At 52.3% G+C, this 20223-nt stretch overlaps 1 protein-coding gene across 1 annotated transcript; it reads right to left on the reverse strand.

Annotated features, from left to right (window-relative positions):
* Positions 1-812: 812 nt before the first annotated feature.
* On the reverse strand, positions 813-5179 carry LOC147698457 (uncharacterized). Its single transcript, XM_086933446.1, has 2 exons — positions 4909-5179; positions 813-1464 (listed from the first exon to the last, which is right to left on the reverse strand). Exons 1-2 carry the CDS (start codon positions 5177-5179, stop codon positions 815-817), a joined length of 921 nt encoding a protein of 306 aa, XP_086789572.1. The 3' UTR covers positions 813-814.
* Between the last annotated feature and the right edge of the window lie 15044 nt (positions 5180-20223).

A 20223-nucleotide genomic window follows, 5' to 3' on the forward strand; every position in this document is an offset into this window, starting at 1 on the left:
TGTCCACACCTTCTTTTAGGAGCAAGAAAGGCCACTTTTATTTTAGGACAGGTGCATCATAAATTTCATAAACACATTCATTATTTATTTATTATTTACATACTTCAACTCTACAGTGAGCCTACGAAACCTAAATCCCAAAACCCCGAAACAAACTCCTGCCTACTACCCCTAGCCTACCCAACGCTACCCTTCAGGATGGCCAACCCGCTCCAGGCTGCCCACCCCCACTAACAAAAACCCGCCTCCAAAAGAACAAAGGCACCCATCCTAACAGTGGCAAACCTACCTAAACTAAACAGTGCCTAGAGCACCGCAAAAATAAAAAACCCATAAATAAATAAAGAAAAAAGAAAAAAGAGGGAGGGTGGGTGGGGCAAAACAACCTCGCTTCACGCCTCCCGCCACGCAGTTCCTAACCGCCCGCCTAACTTCCCCTTTTAACCCCTCTGCTAATCAGCCCCCACCTGGTAATGATCCTCGCGCGAACCTGCCCAGGAAGAGACCGGCTCGCGCCTGGCTCTCCCTGGGTCCCCCCTCGCGCAAGAAATCATTTTCCACACCTTCTTTTAGGAGCAAGAAAGGCCACTTTTATTTTAGGACAGGTGCATCATAAATTTCATAAACACATTCATTATTTATTTATTATTTACATACTTCAACTCTACAGTGAGCCTACGAAACCTAAATCCCAAAACCCCGAAACAAACTCCTGCCTACTACCCCTAGCCTACCCAACGCTACCCTTCAGGATGGCCAACCCGCTCCAGGCTGCCCACCCCCACTAACAAAAACCCGCCACCCAGGAAAACCTTTAGCGTTTTCCTGCCCCACCTAAAGGAAAGGAAGGAGCACACCACAACTGTACCTGAAGAACCTTGCTAATCAAGTCCCTGAGTTCAAGGAGGTAAAAAGAGAGGCCCAAAGCTGAGAGATGCACACCGTCCTCACAAAATAAATGATGTTCAGAGACTTTTAAATGATAATGGTCCAAACTGTAGATCCCCCAATGTTGACAAAAAAGGCGCATTGTCCTGTTCACTTTCCTTCTAGCCTTTTCCAGGGCAGAATGGTTCCGTGCCCCACGCCATTGCAAACGAGGCACAAACTCAGTCCATATAAGCATGGTGCTCACCCATGTGGTTCTGATGATTTCCAGGTCCTGCTTCATTAATTTTAACAAGGTCAACCCAGAGAGAGAAACCAAGTCATTCTCTCCCAAGTGTAGCACCAGGAGATCCGGAGGGCCCCCCAAACACTGCGAAACCAAAGCAGCCAAGGCGGGAAAAAGCCCACCCCAGCGCATTCCCCCTGTTCCATGCCATGAGACTTCATGTGTCATACTGTTCAGACCAAGTGATCTCCCACAGAGCTGGCTGGCAGCGGCTAAAGCTGCTCGTTTAATAAAAGAGTGCCCCAGTATCCACACCCTTCGTTTGCATCCGGCGACTGATGGCCAGGGACCTAGGAGAGAAAGAAATGTTAGACAAGCCAAAATGCACTATTTCCTCACATACTTTTCACAGCACTTGGAACGCCAACGACCAATGCGTCGGATCTGTGACCAGTCCCACCCCAACCGAGCGGCCTCCGTCGCCGCACCAATTCGGAAAGAATGAGTACCAAATTGCACAGGATCCTTCCCCAAGCGCAACAAAACCTTGCGTAATACAGCCAACAATTGAGATGCAACTATGGGACTACCATCCGCATGACAAAATATGGACCCCTGGAGAAAATGCGGAGAGGACACAAACACTTCCCATTCCCCAACTGGGCAACATGCAGAGACACCACTTCTACCAAGGAACACCCACTTACCCCTCCCCATCTGGTCGGTTTTAGATGCCCGCAGCCACAGCCGCACTCTGTCACTTTCCAACACCACCTCATTGCTGGTCATACCTACCCTGCCCCGCAACCCCAGCAACTCTGATGCCCGAAATGCCCCAAAGAACAACCAAACAAAACACAAACGAAATTTGGCACACTCCAAAGCATCATAACAACACACCTCCAATTCCGGCAACAGCAACTGGAGCAACTCAAAAGTCACTGGCTGCCGGAGCTGCTGACCACCAGCCCGGAGCCTGGCCAAACCTTTCAACACTTTACGAACCAACACCCCCCCAACCGGATCCCTTCCCCACCAAAGCTGCCCATAAAAAGAAACCCCAGCCAATTTGCCAGAAATGGTAGTGGGCGATAAGCCTTTGTCCGCCAGATGTAAAACAAACTGCAAGACGCATTGTTCATCAGACCAACCCGCCCCAATCGGCCCCATGGAAACCTTACCAAACTGCAGAAACTCATTCCAGGCTTTCACATAACCTCGCCTGGTGGAGTCAGCCACTGAATTTTCTACCAGGTGGTGAACCCTCAATCCCCCAGGTCCCATACGTACTGTGGGATCGCTGTTGGTTCCAGGTCCGCCCCAGGAGCTAACTTGCGGAACTCGGACCACTGAAAGCGAGACAAAGAATCAGCGATGCAATTAGAAGTACCAGGAACATGCCGCGCTTTAAAGACAATATTTAATTGCAGACACCGCAGCATGAATGCGCGCAGGAGCCGCAAAACCCGCAAATCACGAGCCTTTTGGTGATTGACAAGGTGCACGACTGCCAGATTGTCCACGTGAAACAAGACTGAGCGATTCTGAAACTCATCCCCCCATAGGTGCAGAGCAACCAGCAACGGGAAGAGCTCCAGAAACGCTATGCTGCGACCCTGATCCTTCCAGTGCGCCGGCCAGCCGGCCGCGCACCATCGACCGTCCCAAAATATTCCGAAGCCGTGAGCCCCTGACGCATCAGTGAACAACTGTACTTGCCATACCATGTCCTCATCCGCAAAAAACAAGGACACGCCATTAAACTCTTGTAGGAAACGAAGCCAGACGGTCAAATCGGCACGCACAGCGGTGGTAATGCGCACCCTATGATGGGGAAGGCGTGCTCCTGACATGGACAAGCCCAGACGTCTGCAGAACGTCCTGCCCGCCCGAACAACCCGGCAAGCAAAATTGAGGTAACCCAACAACTTCTGAACAGTTTTCAAAGCAACTTTCCGCTCCCCCAACACCAGATGAATGAAAGCAGACATTTCCTTCACTTTGGCCACAGGCAATCTCGCCACCATAGACAGAGTATCAATTTCAATCCCCAAGAAAGTCAGGGACGTACAAGGACCCTCTGTCTTGTCCGGCGCCAATGGAACCCCCAATTCCTCCGCTAGAGCCTGAAAGATGTTCAAAGCCGACTGACACTGCCCAGATCGACCTTCCCCAATGAAAAGAAAATCATCAAGGTAATGACAGACCAATACGTGGCCACTAACAAAAGTGAATCGCCACTGCAGGAAGGTACTGAAAGTTTCAAAAAGGGAGCATGACACTGAACAGCCCATGGGCAACACCCGATCCACGTAGAAACTACCATCAAAATGCATTCCCAACAGACTGAAATCCCAAGGGTGAATGGGCAATAGCCGGAAAGCCGACTGAATGTCGCTCTTCGCCAGCAAAGCCCCAACACCAGCCGTGCGCACGAGCCGTAAGGCATCGTCCACCGAAGCATAATTGACAGTTGAGTCAGCTGGATCAATAAAGTCATTAATTGATGAACCCTCTGGCCAGGACAGGTGATGGATAAGACGAAACTCCCCTTCCGCCTTCTTAGGCACCACACCCAGGGGCGATACAATCAAGTCAGGCAGAGGACAATTCACAAAAGGACCAGCAATCCTACCAGCCGCAAGCTCAGCATCCAGCTTCTTCCGCACAACATGGGGACTCTCCTTCGCAGACTTCAAATTGTCCAACCACCTGCCCACCCTGGGTCCCTGATACCCAATCCTGAACCCAATTTTGAAACCCCAAGACAAAATCTTAGCGGCCTCAAAATCTGGATAATCCACCAGCCAGAGATCGAGAACCTCCTGCCTAATAGGAGTAGGGGCCCTTGTAAACAGACTGTTGTTGCTGCCCCTTACCCCCTGAACCTCGTCCCTGCTCACCCAATCGCTGGCCGGGAAAACACTGGGTGAGGGCATGCTTCCCTCCACACTGCGAACACTCGTGTTTGTACCTGCAAGCAGGTCTGTTACAGGAACCCCTGTTAAAATGCCAGCATGTGCCAGAGGCGGCTGACTGACCTCTGCCCCAAACCCCCGCCCCAGACTGAGCGGGGCGAGCTGAAAAGGGCCGATAATACACGGGCTGCCCGCTAGCTGTGTGAGTCGTAGCAGGGGGGTTTGCCGATGCCATCCATTGCAACCATAACTCGGAATCAACCTCACCCCACGAACGCTCAGGGAAAGCGCTCATGCGCGCCCTGAGTTCGTCATCATAGGACAACCAAGCAAAGCCGCCAAAATAACTGTGAGCCTTGCGTATAACATCAGCATATTTAAACATGTCTATTGCTTTCTCAGGATGACGTTGACAATAAACGCTGGCATAAATAAGAAAGGCCGAAGTCCAGTTCTCTATGGACTTCGGAACACGAGGCCTCCGAGCCAATTCTAATTCCTCCTCCTTTGACCCTTCTTTTGCCTGAACATCCCTATGGAGAAGCCGAAAAACATCCACAAATGCCCCAGACCATATCAAATTCTTCGTTTTTTCAGATAAATGAGACCCCAAAGGCATTCCCACCCCAGAATAAGGCAACTTTTTCGGTAGGATACTATCCTCCGTGACACGTGTGGCATCCACCCCGCCCACCCCCGCTGTAGAAACTTCATTTGCAACTTGCACATTAGAAACATTCGAAAGTACAGGCCGCTCAAGCCTCGGTGCCAGAGCGACTCGCTCAACCACAACCCCATCACCCGTACCAATAGATCTTGTACTTTTAACAGGGAGACTCTCCCTAGGTTGCCACACAGACCACCACCCATCCTTACCTCTCGGTAACTGCTCCGACTGCTGTGCGACAGCCCCACGATCCCTCTGAGAAGGTCCAGACCACACTGCCCCTCGTACACCTGCATGGTCCGCTCGAGACTCCTGCAAAACACGAGAAACAGTGGGTTGCCCCAACCCACCCCCCTGGGCCCGTGCTGCCAAAAGCCCAACATCCTTGTCTCTCAACTCCCCCTCTTCCAACTCATCATCATGAAAACTCCCACCGAAAGCTTCATCAGAAAATTCAACTTGAGCACTACCACTGGGCATAGCCCCATCACCAATACCCCCATCATAAAATTGCCAGTCGATGTTTTGAAAGCTATGTGCACTGAAAGCTGTAGAAGAGCCGTCCGCTCCAGACAGCCCCCCTGTAAGCCCACCACTGGAAACAGCCGTGTGGACAGTTCCCGGGCCCGTAGAGACAGCCAACAGCCGCCCAGCCGATGGCGCAGATTGAAAACTGCGGCCGCTCGAGCCAGACAAAGAAACAGCCCCAGAAACATTGCCCCCCACAGCGGAACCGCAATCACCCCCCGACGCCAGAGCAGTGACACCCACCGACCCAGCCTCAGGGCCACCCAGAAGCCCACCTGGACGACCCCTGGGGACCGGGAACAGTGACTGACCAGTAGCCGGGGGCGCCCCCTTGCGCAGCAAACCCTTACCACCCAGGGTCAAGGACGTGTGGGGGGGGGCCGGGAGCCGGGAGCACCAGTTGAAGCAGCCTTGGCCGGGGGGGGCAGCAGGGTATGTGCAGCACCCACCGTAACCACAGCAGGGGCCAGGGGCAGGGCCTCAGGGTGGGGGGGCGACGTCAGCGTGGCACGGGGGTGCCTGGCATCGGCGTCAACCGTGGGAGGAGTGCCAACATTAGGGAGGGGGGCAGGAACAGGCCCCGGCAATGCAGGGGAGAGCAGATAACACTGCCCGTTAAGCCATAAATATGGGGAGACCCCATCTGCCAAAGGCGGCACCGAGGGGGAAGAGGCAGGGGGCACCGCAGCAGGTAGAGGGGCGTGCAAGCGCCCATGCTGCTCCAAGCTTCGCCCACGCTTGGGCCTGGGGCCCCCTTGCAACTTCCCCGACTTCCCAGGTGCCAATCCGCCTGTGCGCGGAGCCAGCCGGCCCATGGAACGCCCCCGCCTCCCCCCGGGCGCCCCTCGTGCACCAGCATCGAAAAACGGTAAGGCACATACCTGCTGGAGGGCGCCCGGGTCACACGGCGGGGGTTCTGCTTCCACGGCGGGCAAAATAAGCCCAGGCCCGTCTGCCGGCATGGCCGCCTCGCCGTCTTCCTCGTCCTCTGGGCCCGGCGATAGACACGCCTCCACAGCCCTGGCGACGCCCTCCGAAGCCTTGCGCGGGGGGCGGGCCATGCCGACCCAAGCTTCCGCCGGGACACCCAGCATCAACAAGTCCTCGCGCCCTGCCGCACAAAGGATTTGGACAGCCCTCCTGACCTCCGCAGCTTCCTCCATAACTCAGGACAAAGGTGGGAACACGAGCACAAAACAACCTCCCTTCACGCCTCCCGCCACGCAGTTCCTAACCGCCCGCCTAACTTCCCCTTTTAACCCCTCTGCTAATCAGCCCCCACCTGGTAATGATCCTCGCGCGAACCTGCCCAGGAAGAGACCGGCTCGCGCCTGGCTCTCCCTGGGTCCCCCCAAGGTGAGTGAATAAACCAAACTGAAAGCTGAACTTGAAATCACACTGAAAACTAACTTGAAACTGACTTGAAACTGACTTGAAATTCTAATACCCTTTCCCCTGAAAACCAAACTGAACTTGAAACTGACTTGAAATTCTAATACCCTTTCCCCTGAAAACCAAACTGAACTTGAAACCAAACTTGAAACTGACTTGAAATTCCAATTCCCTTTCCCCTTTTCATCTTCTCTTTTTCCGTCCATTTCATTTAATTTCGTTTCCTTTTCTTTTCTTCTTTTCTCCTTTCCTTTCTCTCATTTCCATTACCTTCCTCCCCCCACACCACCCCTCTCTCTTTCTCTCCTCCTCTTCCTTTCTTTTCTGCGCTTTCCCTCCTGGCCATCCTTTCCCTCCTGCCATTCCCTGCCCTCCTGTCCTTTCCTGCCCTCCTGCAGTTCCTTGCCCTCCTGTCCTTTCTTTCCCTGGTGCCCTGCCATGCATTTCCCTTCTGCTCTGCTTTCCTGGCCTACCCTGTACTCCTGGAGCCCTGACCCCTGTTTTACCTTCCTCCCTTGCCGCCTGCCCTGACCTCCTGCCCTGCCCCCAGCCCCTCGACCTCCTGCCTTGCCCCTCTGCCCTACCACCCATACTGCCCTCCTACCCTGCCTTGCCCCCTGCCCTGCCCTCCTCCCCTGCCCTGCTTCCTTGCACTCTGCCCTCTTGCTCTCCCACCCTGCTCCACTGCCCCACCCTTCTCCCCTACCCCACTGCCCTCCTGCCCATCCCTCTTGCCTTCCTGCCCCCCTGCCCTCCAATCCTGGCCTCCTTCCCTGTTCTGCCTTGCCATCCTGCCCTACTCTGCCCCACCATGCTCTGCCTTCTCACCCTTTCCTTTCCTTTCCTTTCCTTTCCTTTCCTTTCCTTTCCTTTCCTTTCTTTTCCCTTTCCTTCATTATGCCTCCTCTTGTATACCCCTCCAAACGAACCCAACCTATCCGCTTCTCTGTCTCCTCCTAAACCCCTTCCCTATTTCCTCCTATAGCTTCTCCTGTCTTCTCCTGTAACCCTTCCCTTCCTCCTCATATACCCCTTACATTCCCTTCCTCCTACTTTACCCCTTCCCTTCCTCCTCCCATAGCCTTTCCCTTCCTCCTGCCATACGTTTCCCTTTCTCCTCCTATACCCCTTCCCTCCCTCCTCCCATATACGTTCCCTTTCTCCTCCTATACCGCTTCCCTTCCCTGTCTCCTCCTATAACCCTCCTTTCCCTATCTCCTCCTACACCCCTTCCCTTTCCTCCTCTTTCCTGTGTTCCTATGCCCATTCCTTTCCGTCCCTCCTATACCCCTCCCCTTGCCTTCCCTGTTTTCTCCTATACCTCTTCCCTGTCTCCTCCTGTACCCTTTCCTTTGCCTTCACTTCCCTGCCACCTCATATACCACTTATCTTCCATTCCCTGTCTCCTCCTATACCCATGCCCTGTCTCCTCCAATACCCCTTCCCTTCCACTTCTCCTCCTATACCCCTTCCCTTCCACGTCTCCTCCTATACACCTGCCTTCCATGTCTCCTCCTCTACCCCTTTCCTTCACTGTCTCCTCCTATACCACTCCCCTGTCCCCTCCTATACCACTTCACTGTCTCCTATACCCCTTCCCTGTCTCACAGGCCTTCCCTCTCCTTCCTTGTCTCCTCCTATACCCCTCTCCTCTTCTCTTCTCTTCTCTTTTGTCTTCTCTTCCCGCCCCCTTTCCATTTACCTTTCCTTTCCTTCCCTTCACAAACACTCAACTTCCCTTCCCTTTACCCTCCGCTCCCATCTCCCTTTCCTTTCTCTTCCCTTTCCTTTGCCCTTCCATCCTTTCCTTTGCCCTTTCCCCTTTTTCATATCGCCCTTCCCTTCATTTGCCTTCCCTGCCCTTCCTTTTCCTTTCCTTTTGTCCGCCTATACCCTTCCAACCAACTTTACCTCCTGTTCCTTCTTCCCTTCTCTTCCTTTCCCAGTCTCCTCCTATTACCCTTCAATTCCCTGTCTCCTCCTATACACCTTCCTTATCTCTGTCTATACCCTTTCCCTTCCCTGTCTCATCCTATACCCCACTCTTCCCTTCCCTGTTTCCTCATTCCCCTTCCTTTTTTTCTCCTATACTCCGTCCCTTCCCTGTCTCCTATTCCCCTGCCTTCCCTGTCTCTTCCTCTATCCCTTCCCTCTATCTCTTCCCACACCACTTCCCTGTCTCTACCCGTCCCTTTCTCCTCTTATACCCCTTCCCTTTCCCCTCCTATACCCCTTCACTTCCCTGTTTCCTCCTATACCCTTTTCTTCCATTCCCTTCCTTCCCTTCCCTGTCTATACCCCTTCCCCTTCTCCTCCTATACCCCTTCCCTGTCTCCTCTTATACCCCTTCCCTCCCATGCTTCCTCCTATACCTCCCTGTCTCCTATGCCTTTCCCCCCCTTACCTGTTTTGCCTTTCCCCTTCCCTTCTCTTCTCCCTTTACCTTTCCTTCAATGTATCCCTCCACCCCTTCCCTTCCCTCTCCTCTTCCCTTTCCCCACCCCTTTTCCTTTCTCCTTCTCCCTTTGCTTTGCCCTTCCCCCATTTCCCCTTTTCATTTTCCCCTTCCCTGCCCTTCCCTATCCCTGCCTGCACCCTTGCAACCTCCACTTTCCCTCTCTTTCCTTCTTCCTTTCTCTTCCATGTCTCCTCATATTACCCTTCCTTTCCCTGTCTCCTCTCTTTTTCCCCATACTCATAATCTTTTTCCTCCGATACCCCATCCCTTCCCGGTCTCCTTTACCCCTTCCCTGCCTCCTACTATACCCCTTCCCTCTCTTACCTTACCACTATACCCCTTCCCTGCCTCCTCCAATACACCTCCCCTCTCTTACCTGTCTCCTCCTTTATCCCTACCCTTCCCAGTCTCCTCCTATACCCCTTCCCTTCCTTTCCCTGTCTACTCATATACCCCTTCCCTTCCCTGCGCCTTCCTATACCCCTTCCCTGTCTCCTCCTATACCCTTTCCCATCACTGTCTTCTTCTATACCCCTGCACTTCCCATCTCCTATACCCCTTCGCTTCACTGTCTCCTCCTATACCCCTTCCTTTCCCTCTCTCCTTTTATACCCCTTCCCTTCCCTTCTTTCCTTCTCCCTTCTTTTCTCTTCCCCTTCCGTTCCCTTTCCCCTCCCCTCTCCTTCCCCTTGCCCCTTCCCCCTTTCCTTTGACCTTTTGCTCTTTTCCTTTCCTTTTCTGCTACTCCTTCCTCTTCCCTTTCCTGCCTCCTCTTATACCCCTTCTCTTCCCTTCCCTGTCTCCTCCCATACCCATACCCTTTCCTTCCCTATCTCCTATACCACTTCCCTTTCATATCATATCTCCTCCTATTCCCCTGCCTTCCCTGTCTCCTCTATTCCTTTCCTTCCCTTCCCTTCCCTGTCTCCTCCTATACCACTCCCCTGTCTCCACATACACCCTTCCCTTTCTCCTACTATACCCCTTCCCTTCCTCCCTTCCCCCCTTCCCTTTCTCCTCCTATACCCCTTTCCTTCCCTGTTTCCTCCTATACCTTCCCTTCCCTTCCCTGTAAAATACCCATTCCCTTCGCTGTCTCCCCATTACCCCTTCCCTGTCTCCTCCTATATCCCTTCCCCCGTGCGTATCCCTTCCCTTCCTTTCCCTTCTCTTCTCACTTCCTTTACCTTTCCTTTCCTTTATCCAACCCTCCACTCCACTCCCCCTTCCCTTTCCCCTCCCTCTTTTCTTTCTCCTTCTCTCTTTGCTCTTCCCCTTTCCTTTGCCCTTTTCCTCTTTTCATTTTCCACTTCCCTTCCCTTCCCTTCCCTCCATTTCCGTTCCCTGCCTTTCATTGTCTCTGCCTATACCCTTCCAACCCCCACTTTCCTCCTCTTTCCTTCTTCCATTCTCTTCCCTTCCCTGTTTCCTTCTATACACCTCTCTTTTTCCCCATACCCCTTATCTTTTTACTACTATACCCCATCCCTTACCTGTCTCCTATACCCCTTCCCTGCCTCCTCCAATGCACCTCCCCTCTCTTACCTATCTCCCCCTGTATCCCTTCCTTTCCCAGTCCCCTCCTATACCCCTTCCCTGTTTTCTCCTATACCCTGTCTGCTCCTATATCCCTTCCCTGCCTCTTCCTATACCCCTTCCCTTCCTGTCTCCTTCTATACCCCTTCCCTTCCCTGTCTCCTCCTATACCCATTCCCTTCCCTGTCTCCTATACCTCTTCCCTATCTCCTTTATTACCCCTTCACTTCTCTGTCTCCTTATATCCCCTTTCCCTTCACTGTCTTCTCCTTCTATACCCCTTCCCTGTCTCCTTTTATACCCCTTCCCTCTTTCATATATCTCTACCCTCCCCTTCTGTCTCCAACTGTACCCCTTTCCTATCTCTGACTTTACCCCTCCCCTTCCCTCCCTTTCCCTCCCTTTCCCTTCTTCCCTTCTCCCTTCTCTTCCCGTCCCCTCACGTTCCCTTTCCCTTCCCCTCTCCTTCCCCATTTCCTTTCCCCTTCCCCCTTTCCTTTGCCCTTTCCCCTTTCCTTTGCGCTTTTGCCCTTTTCCCTTTCTGATTCTTCCTCTTCCCTTCCCTGCCTACTCCTATACCCTTCTCTTCCCTTCCCTGTCTCCTCCTGTACCCCTGCCCTTTCCTTCTCTGTGTCCCATACCCCTTCCCTTTCATTCCCTGTATCCTCCAAACTGCTTTCCTGTCTACTCCTAAACCCCTTATGTTCCCTCCTATACCCCTTCCCTTCCCTGTCTTCTCCTATACCCCTTCCCTGTCTAAAACTATACCCGTTGCCTGTCTTCTCCTATACCCCTTCCCTTCCATGACTTCTCCTATTCCCCTGCCTTTCCTGTCTCCTCTATCCCTTCCCTGTCTCCTCCCATACCACTCCCCTGTCTCCACCTATACCCTTCACTTTCTCCTCCTATACTCCTTGCCTTCCTCCCTTCCCCTTCTCCTCCTAAACCCCTTCCCTTCCCTGTTTCCTCCTATACTTTTCCCTTCCATTCCCTTCCTTATCTATACCCCTTCCCTATCCATACCCTTTCCCTGTCTACCCATTACTCCTTCCCTGTCTCCTATATCCCTTCCCCCTTGCTTTTTCCCTTCCCTTCTCTTCTCACTTCCTTTACCTCTCCTTTATCCCACTCTCCACTCCCTCCCCCCTTCCCTTTCCCCTCCCTCTTTTTTTCTCCTTCTCTCTTTACCCATTTCCCTTTCCTTTGCCCTTTTCCCCTTTTCATTTTCTCTTTCTCTTCCTTTCCTTGCCCTTCCTGTCTCTGCCTATGTCTTTCCAACCCCCACTTTCCCTCTCTTTCCTTCTTCCTTTTTCTTCCCTTCCCTACCTCCCCATGTTACCCTTCCCTTCCCTGTCTTCTTCTATATCCTTCTCTTTACCCATACCCCTTATCTTTTTCCTCCTATACCCCATTCCTTCCCTGTCTCATATACCCCTTCCCTGCCTCCTCCTATACCCCTTCCCTCTCTTAACTGTCTCCTATGCCCCTTCCCTGCCTCCTCCCCTCTTTTACCTGTCTCATTTATCCCTTCCCAGTCTCCTCCTATACCCCTTCCCTGTTTTCTCCTATACCCCTTCCCTTCCATTTTCTACCCGCTCCTATATCCTTTCCCTGTCTCCTTCTATACCCCTTCACTTCCCTGTCTCCTTCTATACCCCTTCCCTTCACTGTTTCCTCATCCTATACCCCTTCCCTGTCTCCAACTATACCCCTTCCCTGTCCTACTTTACCCATCCTCTTCCATTCTACCCCCTTCCCTTCTCCCTTCCTCCTTCCCTTTCATACTCCGTCTGTTCCCTTTCCTCCCCCTTTTCCTTTCCTTCCCCTTTCTCCTTTTCCCTTCCTTTCCCTGTCTCCTCCTATACCCCTTCCCTTCCCTATCTCCACCTATACCCCTGCCCTTCCCTTCCATGTCTCCTCCTATACCCCTTCCCTTCCCTGTCTCATATGCCTTTCCTCCCCTTACCTGTCTCCTCCTATACCCCCTTCCCTTCTCCCTTCCTTTACCTTTCCTTCCCTTCATCCCTCCCCTCCACCCCCTCCACTATCCCCTTCACTTTCCCCTCCCCCTTTCTTTTCTCATCCTCTCTGTGCTGTGCCCTTTCCCCTTTCCTTTGCTCGTTTCCCCTTTTTATTTTCCCCTTCTCTTCATTTCCTTTCCTTGCCCTCCCCTGTCTCTGCCTATATCCTAACAACCCCCACGTTCCCTCTCTTTCCTTCTTCCTTGCTCTTCCCTTCCCTGTCTCCTCATATTACCTTTCCCTTCCCTGTCTCCTTCTATATCCTTCTCTTTTTCCCATACCCCTTCTCTTTCCCCTATCCCCATTCCTTCCCTGTCTCCTATACCCATTCCCTGCCTCCTCCTATACCCCTTCCCTCCCTTACCTGTCTCCTCTGCCCCTTCCCTGCCTCCCCAATACACCTCCCCTCTCTTACCTGTCTCCTCCTTTAACCCTTCCCAGTCTCCTCCTATACCCCTTCCCTGTTTTCTCCTATACCCCTTCCCTTTCATTCCTTACCCTGACTGCTCCTATACCCCTTACCTTCCCTACCTCTTCATGTACCCCTCCCCTGTCTCCTCCTATACCCCTCCCTTCCCTGTCTCCTATGCCCCCCCTTCCTTTCCGTCTCCTTCTATACCCTTCACTTCCCTGCCTCCTTCTATACACCTTCCCTTCACTGTTTCCTCCTCCTATATCCCTTCCCTGTCTCCAACTATACCCCTTCATTGTCTCCTACTTTACCCATCCTCTTCCATTCTTCCCTCCCCTTCTTCCCTTCTCCCTTCCCTTTCATTCCGTCTGTTCCCTTTCCTCCCCCGTTTCTTTCTCTTCCCCTTTCCTTTCCCCTTTCCTCTTTTCCCTTTCCCTTCCCTGTCTTTTCCTATACCTCTTCCCTGTCTCCTCCTGTACCCTTTCCCTTCCCTGCCTCTTCATATAACCCTTCCCTGTCTCCCCCATGCCCCTGCCCTTTCCTTCCCTGTCTCCTATATCCCTTCCCTGTCTTCTCCTATTCTGCTTCCACGTCTCCTCCTATACCCCTCCCTTTCCTGTCTCCTCCTCTACCCCATCCTTCCCGGTCACCTCCTATACCACTCCCCTATCTCCTATACTGTTTCCCTTCCCTGTCACCTCCTGTATTCCTTCCCTTCCCTGTCCCCTCATACCTCTTCACTTCCCTTCCCTGTCTCCTCATATACCCCTCACCCCTTCTACTTCCCCCTTCCCTTCACTTCTTTTCTCTTCTCTTCCTTTCCCTTCCCCTTTTTGTTTACGTTTCCTTCCCTTCATCTCCTCCCCTCCCCTTCCCCCTAACCTTCCCCTCCCCTTCCCTTATCCCTTTCCTTTTCCCCCTTTCCTTTGTCCCTTTCTTTTACCCTTTTCATTTTCCCCTTCCCTTCCTTCCCCTTTCCTGTCTCTACCTATACCCTTCCAATCCCCACTTTCCCTCCCTTTCCTTCTTCCCTTCTCTTCCCTCTCTCCTCCTATTACCCTTTCCCTTTTCTTCCCTGAATCCTCCTATGCCCCTCTTGTCCCTTCCCTATCTCCTCCTATATCCCTCTCCCCTTTTCCCTATGCCCTTTCACTTTTTCCCCCTAAACCCGTCCTCCCCATCTCCTATACCCCTTTTATGCCTCCTCCTATACCCATCCCCTGTCTCCTCCTATATCCCTCTCTTCCCTTCCCTTTCCCCATCCCCTTTTTCCTTCTAAACCCGTCTTTCCGTCTCCTTTACCCCCTCCCAGCCTCCTCCTATGCTTCTCCCTTTCCCTGTCTCCTTCTGTATCTCTTCCCTTCCAAGTCTCCTCCTAATCATCTTCCCCTATACCCCTTCCGTGTGTTCTCCTATACCCATTCCCTTCCCTGTCTCCTCCTATACCCCTTCCCTGCCTTTTCCTATACCTCTTCCCTTCCCTGTCTCCCATGCCCCTTCCCTGCCTCCTCCTATACTCCTTCCCTTCCCTTAACTGTCTCCTCCTGTACCCCTTCCCTGTCTAATCCTATACCCCTTCTCTGTTTCCTTCTATACCCCCACCCTTCACTGTCTCCTTTTATACCCCTTATCTTCCCTGTCTCCTCCTATACACCTTCCTTGTCTCATACTTTACCTCTTCATTCCCTTCTCCCCTCCCTCTTATATTCCATTCCATATTTCCTTAACCTTTCTCCTCCCCTTTCTGTACCCCTTTTTTCCCTCCCCCTTTCCTCCTTCCCATTTCCTTTCCCCTTCTCCCTTTCCTTTGCGCTTTTGCCCTTTCCCTTCCCTGCCCTTCCCTGTCTCCTCCTTTACCCTTCCAACCCCAACTTTCCATCCCTTTTCTTCCCTTCCCTTCCCCTCCTTTCCTTTTTCTTTCCTTTCAGTCCATTCCCTTCCTTTCCCTGTCCTCTGTCCTATCCCCTTCCAACCCCTCCTATCCTAATCCCTTTCCTTCCAGTTTCTCTCCTTTCCTAACCTTCCCCTTCCCTCCCCTTTCCTATGCTTCCGCTTCTCTTTCTTTCCCCTCCCCGTTTCACTTCCTCTTCCCTTTTTCCCATTTTGCCCTCCCCTTCCCTTCCTGTCCATCTGTTATGGCTGGATTTTCTGATTAGATGGGATCAGCCCCTAGGGGCCCCTCCAACCCAGCCAGAACGTAACCACATCCCTCCTCAGGACCATCTATCCAGGCACCTGGGTACCTACCTGAGGATGGGGAACTCGCAATATACAAGCTCATATTATTAGAAACACCACTAAATCTATAGGGATACTAAGAATACTCACTGATTACTAAGGATATCCATGCCCTACACCACACTCATACCTTATAGTCTCGCGGCCACTCAGACCCAGACTAATCTACCCTGGGGCAGATATGACACACAATCTGGCGTGTCTACACACGTGGGTCTGCAGCCCCAGTGCTCTCCCTTTTTTCCAAACGGTTTGCAATCCGGCAAACCTCCACGTTGGTCATCCCCCCCAACGCTCTCACTTACACAAGCCACAATCCTGTGGGTATACACACAATCAGTGCTCTCATTAACGCCGTATATCAACGACGACCACATTCCTATGAACACCTTCAGTTTTCTGTCTCTACACTAAGGGTCTGCTACTACAATAATATTATGGGATAGCCGAATTACTTAGTGTCAACAATTCCCTAGCTCAAGGGCTCCCTGTTCTCCCTATTTATTCAGACTTACCGGATCAGGGGCAGCATCTGTTCTGGCTGTAACATCTGACTAGGAGAAAAAGGTTACCTATGCTTTGGAACAGAAGACGCTGTTTACAGGTTTATGGGAGGGTGTACTAACTTGGTCCCTTAGTTGCAGGTCTCCTCTCTCCCTAATTATTCACTATTACTTAACTGATCAGGGGTAGCATCTTGTTAGACGGACCGGGAGGGTCGGCCGAGGACAAGGGGAGAGGTCTCCGGGGAGAGCCGTCTCCAGCGATCGTACAGACAAGTAACTTCCCCCCCACAGATGTACACCACACAAGGATAACTTTATAAGCAATTCTTTAAGTACGGTGAAATGGTACAAGGAGGTCTGGACTCAGGGGTCCCCTCTATTCTAGTCTCTTGGTTGGGTAAGGGGGTAGCGGGACAGTCTCGTTACCAATCTGGTGGATATGGTGGTAGATGAAATAGCTCTCAATCCTCGAGCTCGGCGTTCTAGATGATCGGGCTGCGGCGGAGCCAGCAGGTCCCGGGATGATTGAAGGTAGCGACGGTCCGCGGCGGAGCCAGCAGGTCCCGATGAAGGTGGTGGTTACAAACGGTCCGCGGCCACGCCAGCAGGTCCCGACGACGATGAAGGTTTCAGAAGGTTGCGGCAGCGCCAGCAGGCAGGTCGATAGTTCGCAAGGCAGGGCTACGGCAGCGCCAGTAGTCCGTCAAGGATGAATTCTTCACTGCGTCTCTCGACTCCCGGATACAACTGCCTTCCTGCTCTGGAGCTGCCCCAGTTATAGGTCTGGCGCCCTTTGATGTCCGGACCCTCGCACTTGGAGGTCAGGAGGTCCGGGATGAGGGAGTCCAGACACCCAGCAGGGGGGTGGAGCCAGCGCGGGCCACCAATGTTAGACGGACCGGGAGGGTCGGCCGAGGACAAGGGGAGAGGTCTCCGGGGAGAGCCGTCTCCAGCGATCGTACAGTCAAGTAACTTCCCCCCCACAGATGTACACCACACAAGGATAAGGTTCAACGTTACTTTATAAGCAATTCTTTAAGTACGGTGAAATGGTACAAGGAGGTCTGGACTCAGGGGTCCCCTCTATTCTAGTCTCTTGGTTGGGTAAGGGGGTAGCGGGACAGTCTCGTTACCAATCTGGTGGATATGGTGGTAGATGAAATAGCTCACAATCCTCGAGCTCAGCGTTCTAGATGATCGGGCCGCGGCGGAGCCAGCAGGTCCCGGGATGATTGAAGGTAGCGACGGTCCGCGGCGGAGCCAGCAGGTCCCGATGAAGGTGGTGGTTACAAACGGTCCGCGGCCACGCCAGCAGGTCCCGACGACGATGAAGGTTTCAGAAGGTTGCGGCAGCGCCAGCAGGCAGGTCGATAGTTCGCAAGGCAGGGCTACGGCAGCGCCAGTAGTCCGTCAAGGATGAGTTCTTCACTGCGTCTCTCGACTCCCGGATACAACTGCCTTCCTGCTCTGGAGCTGCCCCAGTTATAGGTCTGGCGCCCTTTGATGTCCGGACCCTCGCACTTGGAGGTCGGGAGGTCCGGGATGAGGGAGTCCAGACACCCAGCAGGGGGGTGGAGCCAGCGCCTGGGGGAGCTGGGGGCGATCGGCACCTGGCGGGGGAGAGCCATCGACACCTCTTTTTTCCATTGACCTGCCAAGTAGTCCGCTCACCTCCTGGGTGGATGGTGGTGCCGGGATGTCGGGGCCTGGCCAGGCCCAGGGTTAGGGTCGATCGGAGGCCACGCGGCCTCGTGGTGCTGTGTCCAAGATGGCGCCCAGACCGGGCGAGAGGGCCGGTAGGGAATCGGGCCCATGATGTGGAGATGTTCAGGGGCAGGGGTCCCATATGAGACGGGAAACGGGTGGTTGTTGCGTGTAACACCTGAAGAGCCGGGCTCGGGCCTGGTCGTGCGGGGAGGGGGCAAGCCTTACACGTGGCCTGTCCAACACATCTGTTCAAACAGTAATATCTGACTAGGAAAGGGGATTACCCTCACTGTATGGGGACAAAGATATACACACTATGTGATTGAGTTATTCCTTGATTTAAGCGCTCCTACTCCCTTCTGTTAGAAGACCGGCTAGCTTTATCATAAAAAAACTCTTACACACTATAGTTCACTAATTAATGGGGAAGTTTATTGTAACTAGGCATGGGCGGAAAATCCGTTCCGCTCGCGGATTTTGCGGATTTTCGGGAAATTCGCAATCCGCGAGATTCGCGAATCTCCCGCAAAATCCGCAAATCCGCGAGTAGCGGATTTTGCTCGCACTGCTCGCACTGTTCGCGTGAGTTCGCGCCCCGCGAATAAGTGCAAAATTGCAGAAATACGATCTTAGCAAAACTGAAAGTAACTACTTACCAGGTTCAAAAGTTCAGGCTCATCATTAGTAGCCATTTCCTGTAGTGCTTCCTGAGGGGCCCCTCCAGAGTTCAGTTGCCAGTTGAAACTATTATGTGACCCTGCTCTGAACCTCAGAATAGTTACACATATGCCACAAAGGTCCTGAATTACAGCTAAGGGAGACAAGCAGGAGCCAGGCTGGAAGTTAAAATCCATTAATCAGCCCCTAATTCATTATTGTCAGTTGGGGCAGGGCAGGTGTTGTAACTAATTTTGCAACAATGAAAGCACTTAGCAAGTGCAAAAGATCACTAATCAGGGCGCACTAAGGAAGCAGGTGCCAGCTAAAAAAATATTCTGTGACACATTAATCAGCCCCAAATTAATTCAGGTCACTTGAGGCAGGGAAGGTGTACTTTGCTTTGCCGAAAATAATGTACACTGGACAACCAGAGGGTGTGGTGATGAAACAGAGGGTGGCATGGGTGGGCCAGAGGGTGGCATGAGTAGTCAGAGAGTGGCAGTGGTGACAGAGAGTGGCAGTGATGAAGAAGAGTGTCCCAAACAGGCTGGACACGTAGAAACAACAAGTTCGCAAAACTTGCGACCCGACAGGTAAGTTCGCAAATTGCGAAATTGTAAAAACCCTCGCGAACTGGCAGAAACACGGGCAAACACAAAAAAAAAAAAAATCGCGGGAATTCGCAGATTTTGCAAATTGCGAATCCGCAAATCCGCAAAATTCGCGAACGCGAGATCCGCAAAATTCGCTCATGCTTAATTGTAACAATAATAAAGTACATATATACAAAACTATGGGGTCTCTATAACTAGCAGTAACTTTAACACACCGCTGAAAGAAAAGGATTAAACATACAATTTATCTGCGGGGTAACAGAATCTTTTAACACACCGCTGAAAGGGAAAAGATTAGACATACAATAGCCTAGGGAATAAGAATAAGATTAAGGTGTAATTGTAAAGGGGACTAGTTCAGACTACCTCACCTATTAGAAGGAAGATTTCTCTCTGCCTCTGGTGGGATTAGGGCTCTCTCTGTCTCTCCCTCCTTCACCACATCACCACGCCTCTGGTTCAATTGCTCCAGCTGACAGCCTTCTTTGATGCTCTCTGCACTGCTCTCTCTCCTCATCTTCAGCAATCGTCTGCCTTCTTTCTCCATTCAAGAACTGCACTCTATTCTGCAGCTCCAGCAGACATCCTGTTCTCTCTCCAAGCTGAACTGAGCTCCAAGCTGAACTGAGCTCCAGGCTGAACTGCACACAAGCTGGAATGAACTGAGCTCCAAGCTGAACTGAGCTCCAGGCTGAACTGCACACAAGCTGGAATGAACTGAGCTCCAAGCTGAACTGAGCTCCAGGCTGAACTGCACACAAGCTGGAATGAACTGAGCTCCAAGCTGAACTGAGCTCCAGGCTGAAATGCACACAAGCTGGAATGAACACTCCTCCTCTTCTGCAGCTCGCTAATATGGAAGCTTGTCCTTTCATGGAAAGTTACGGCCAGTAACCTGCCGCCCACCAAATTCTTGTACCTCCCCGTACCAAGGACACGTTCCCAGCTGGCCAGCCTGAAGTTGTGTCTTCGGAGTGGAGAAAAATACATTCCTTCGATAAGGGCCAGCCTGAGCCGGTTCTCTCCAAGCGAACAACAGCTTTAACTATAAACTTTACCTTTACTCTAAAAGCCTCTCAGCTCCATCAAGATGGAGTCCCTCTAGTTCTAGGCCTGTAGGCCTGAAAGGGATGAAATACCCCTTAGCTCTGTCAGAATACCTACATAAACCATACCAATGTGTCAAGTATGTCAAAGCCAATAGGCAATAGACAGATTAGAGTCAAGAATAAGGGATCTATCATCATATTAAGCAGCTATCCTCTTCTAGGTCTGGAAGAAAGGGCTTAAAAGGGCCAACACAAGCTAAGAATACCTATCCTAGATGTGAGCAAGATTAAATTCTATATCACTGCTAAATAGAGCCAAAACCCCTGCCATTACATTCCACCCTTAGATCTTTATCTTGCTGTAGGAAATGGGACCCCCGGCCGGCCAGGACTTGCACCCCAG

This window comes from Lissotriton vulgaris, chromosome 8 (genome assembly GCF_964263255.1).
Source record: "Lissotriton vulgaris chromosome 8, aLisVul1.2, whole genome shotgun sequence".
NCBI classification, from domain to species: Eukaryota; Metazoa; Chordata; class Amphibia; order Caudata; family Salamandridae; genus Lissotriton; species Lissotriton vulgaris.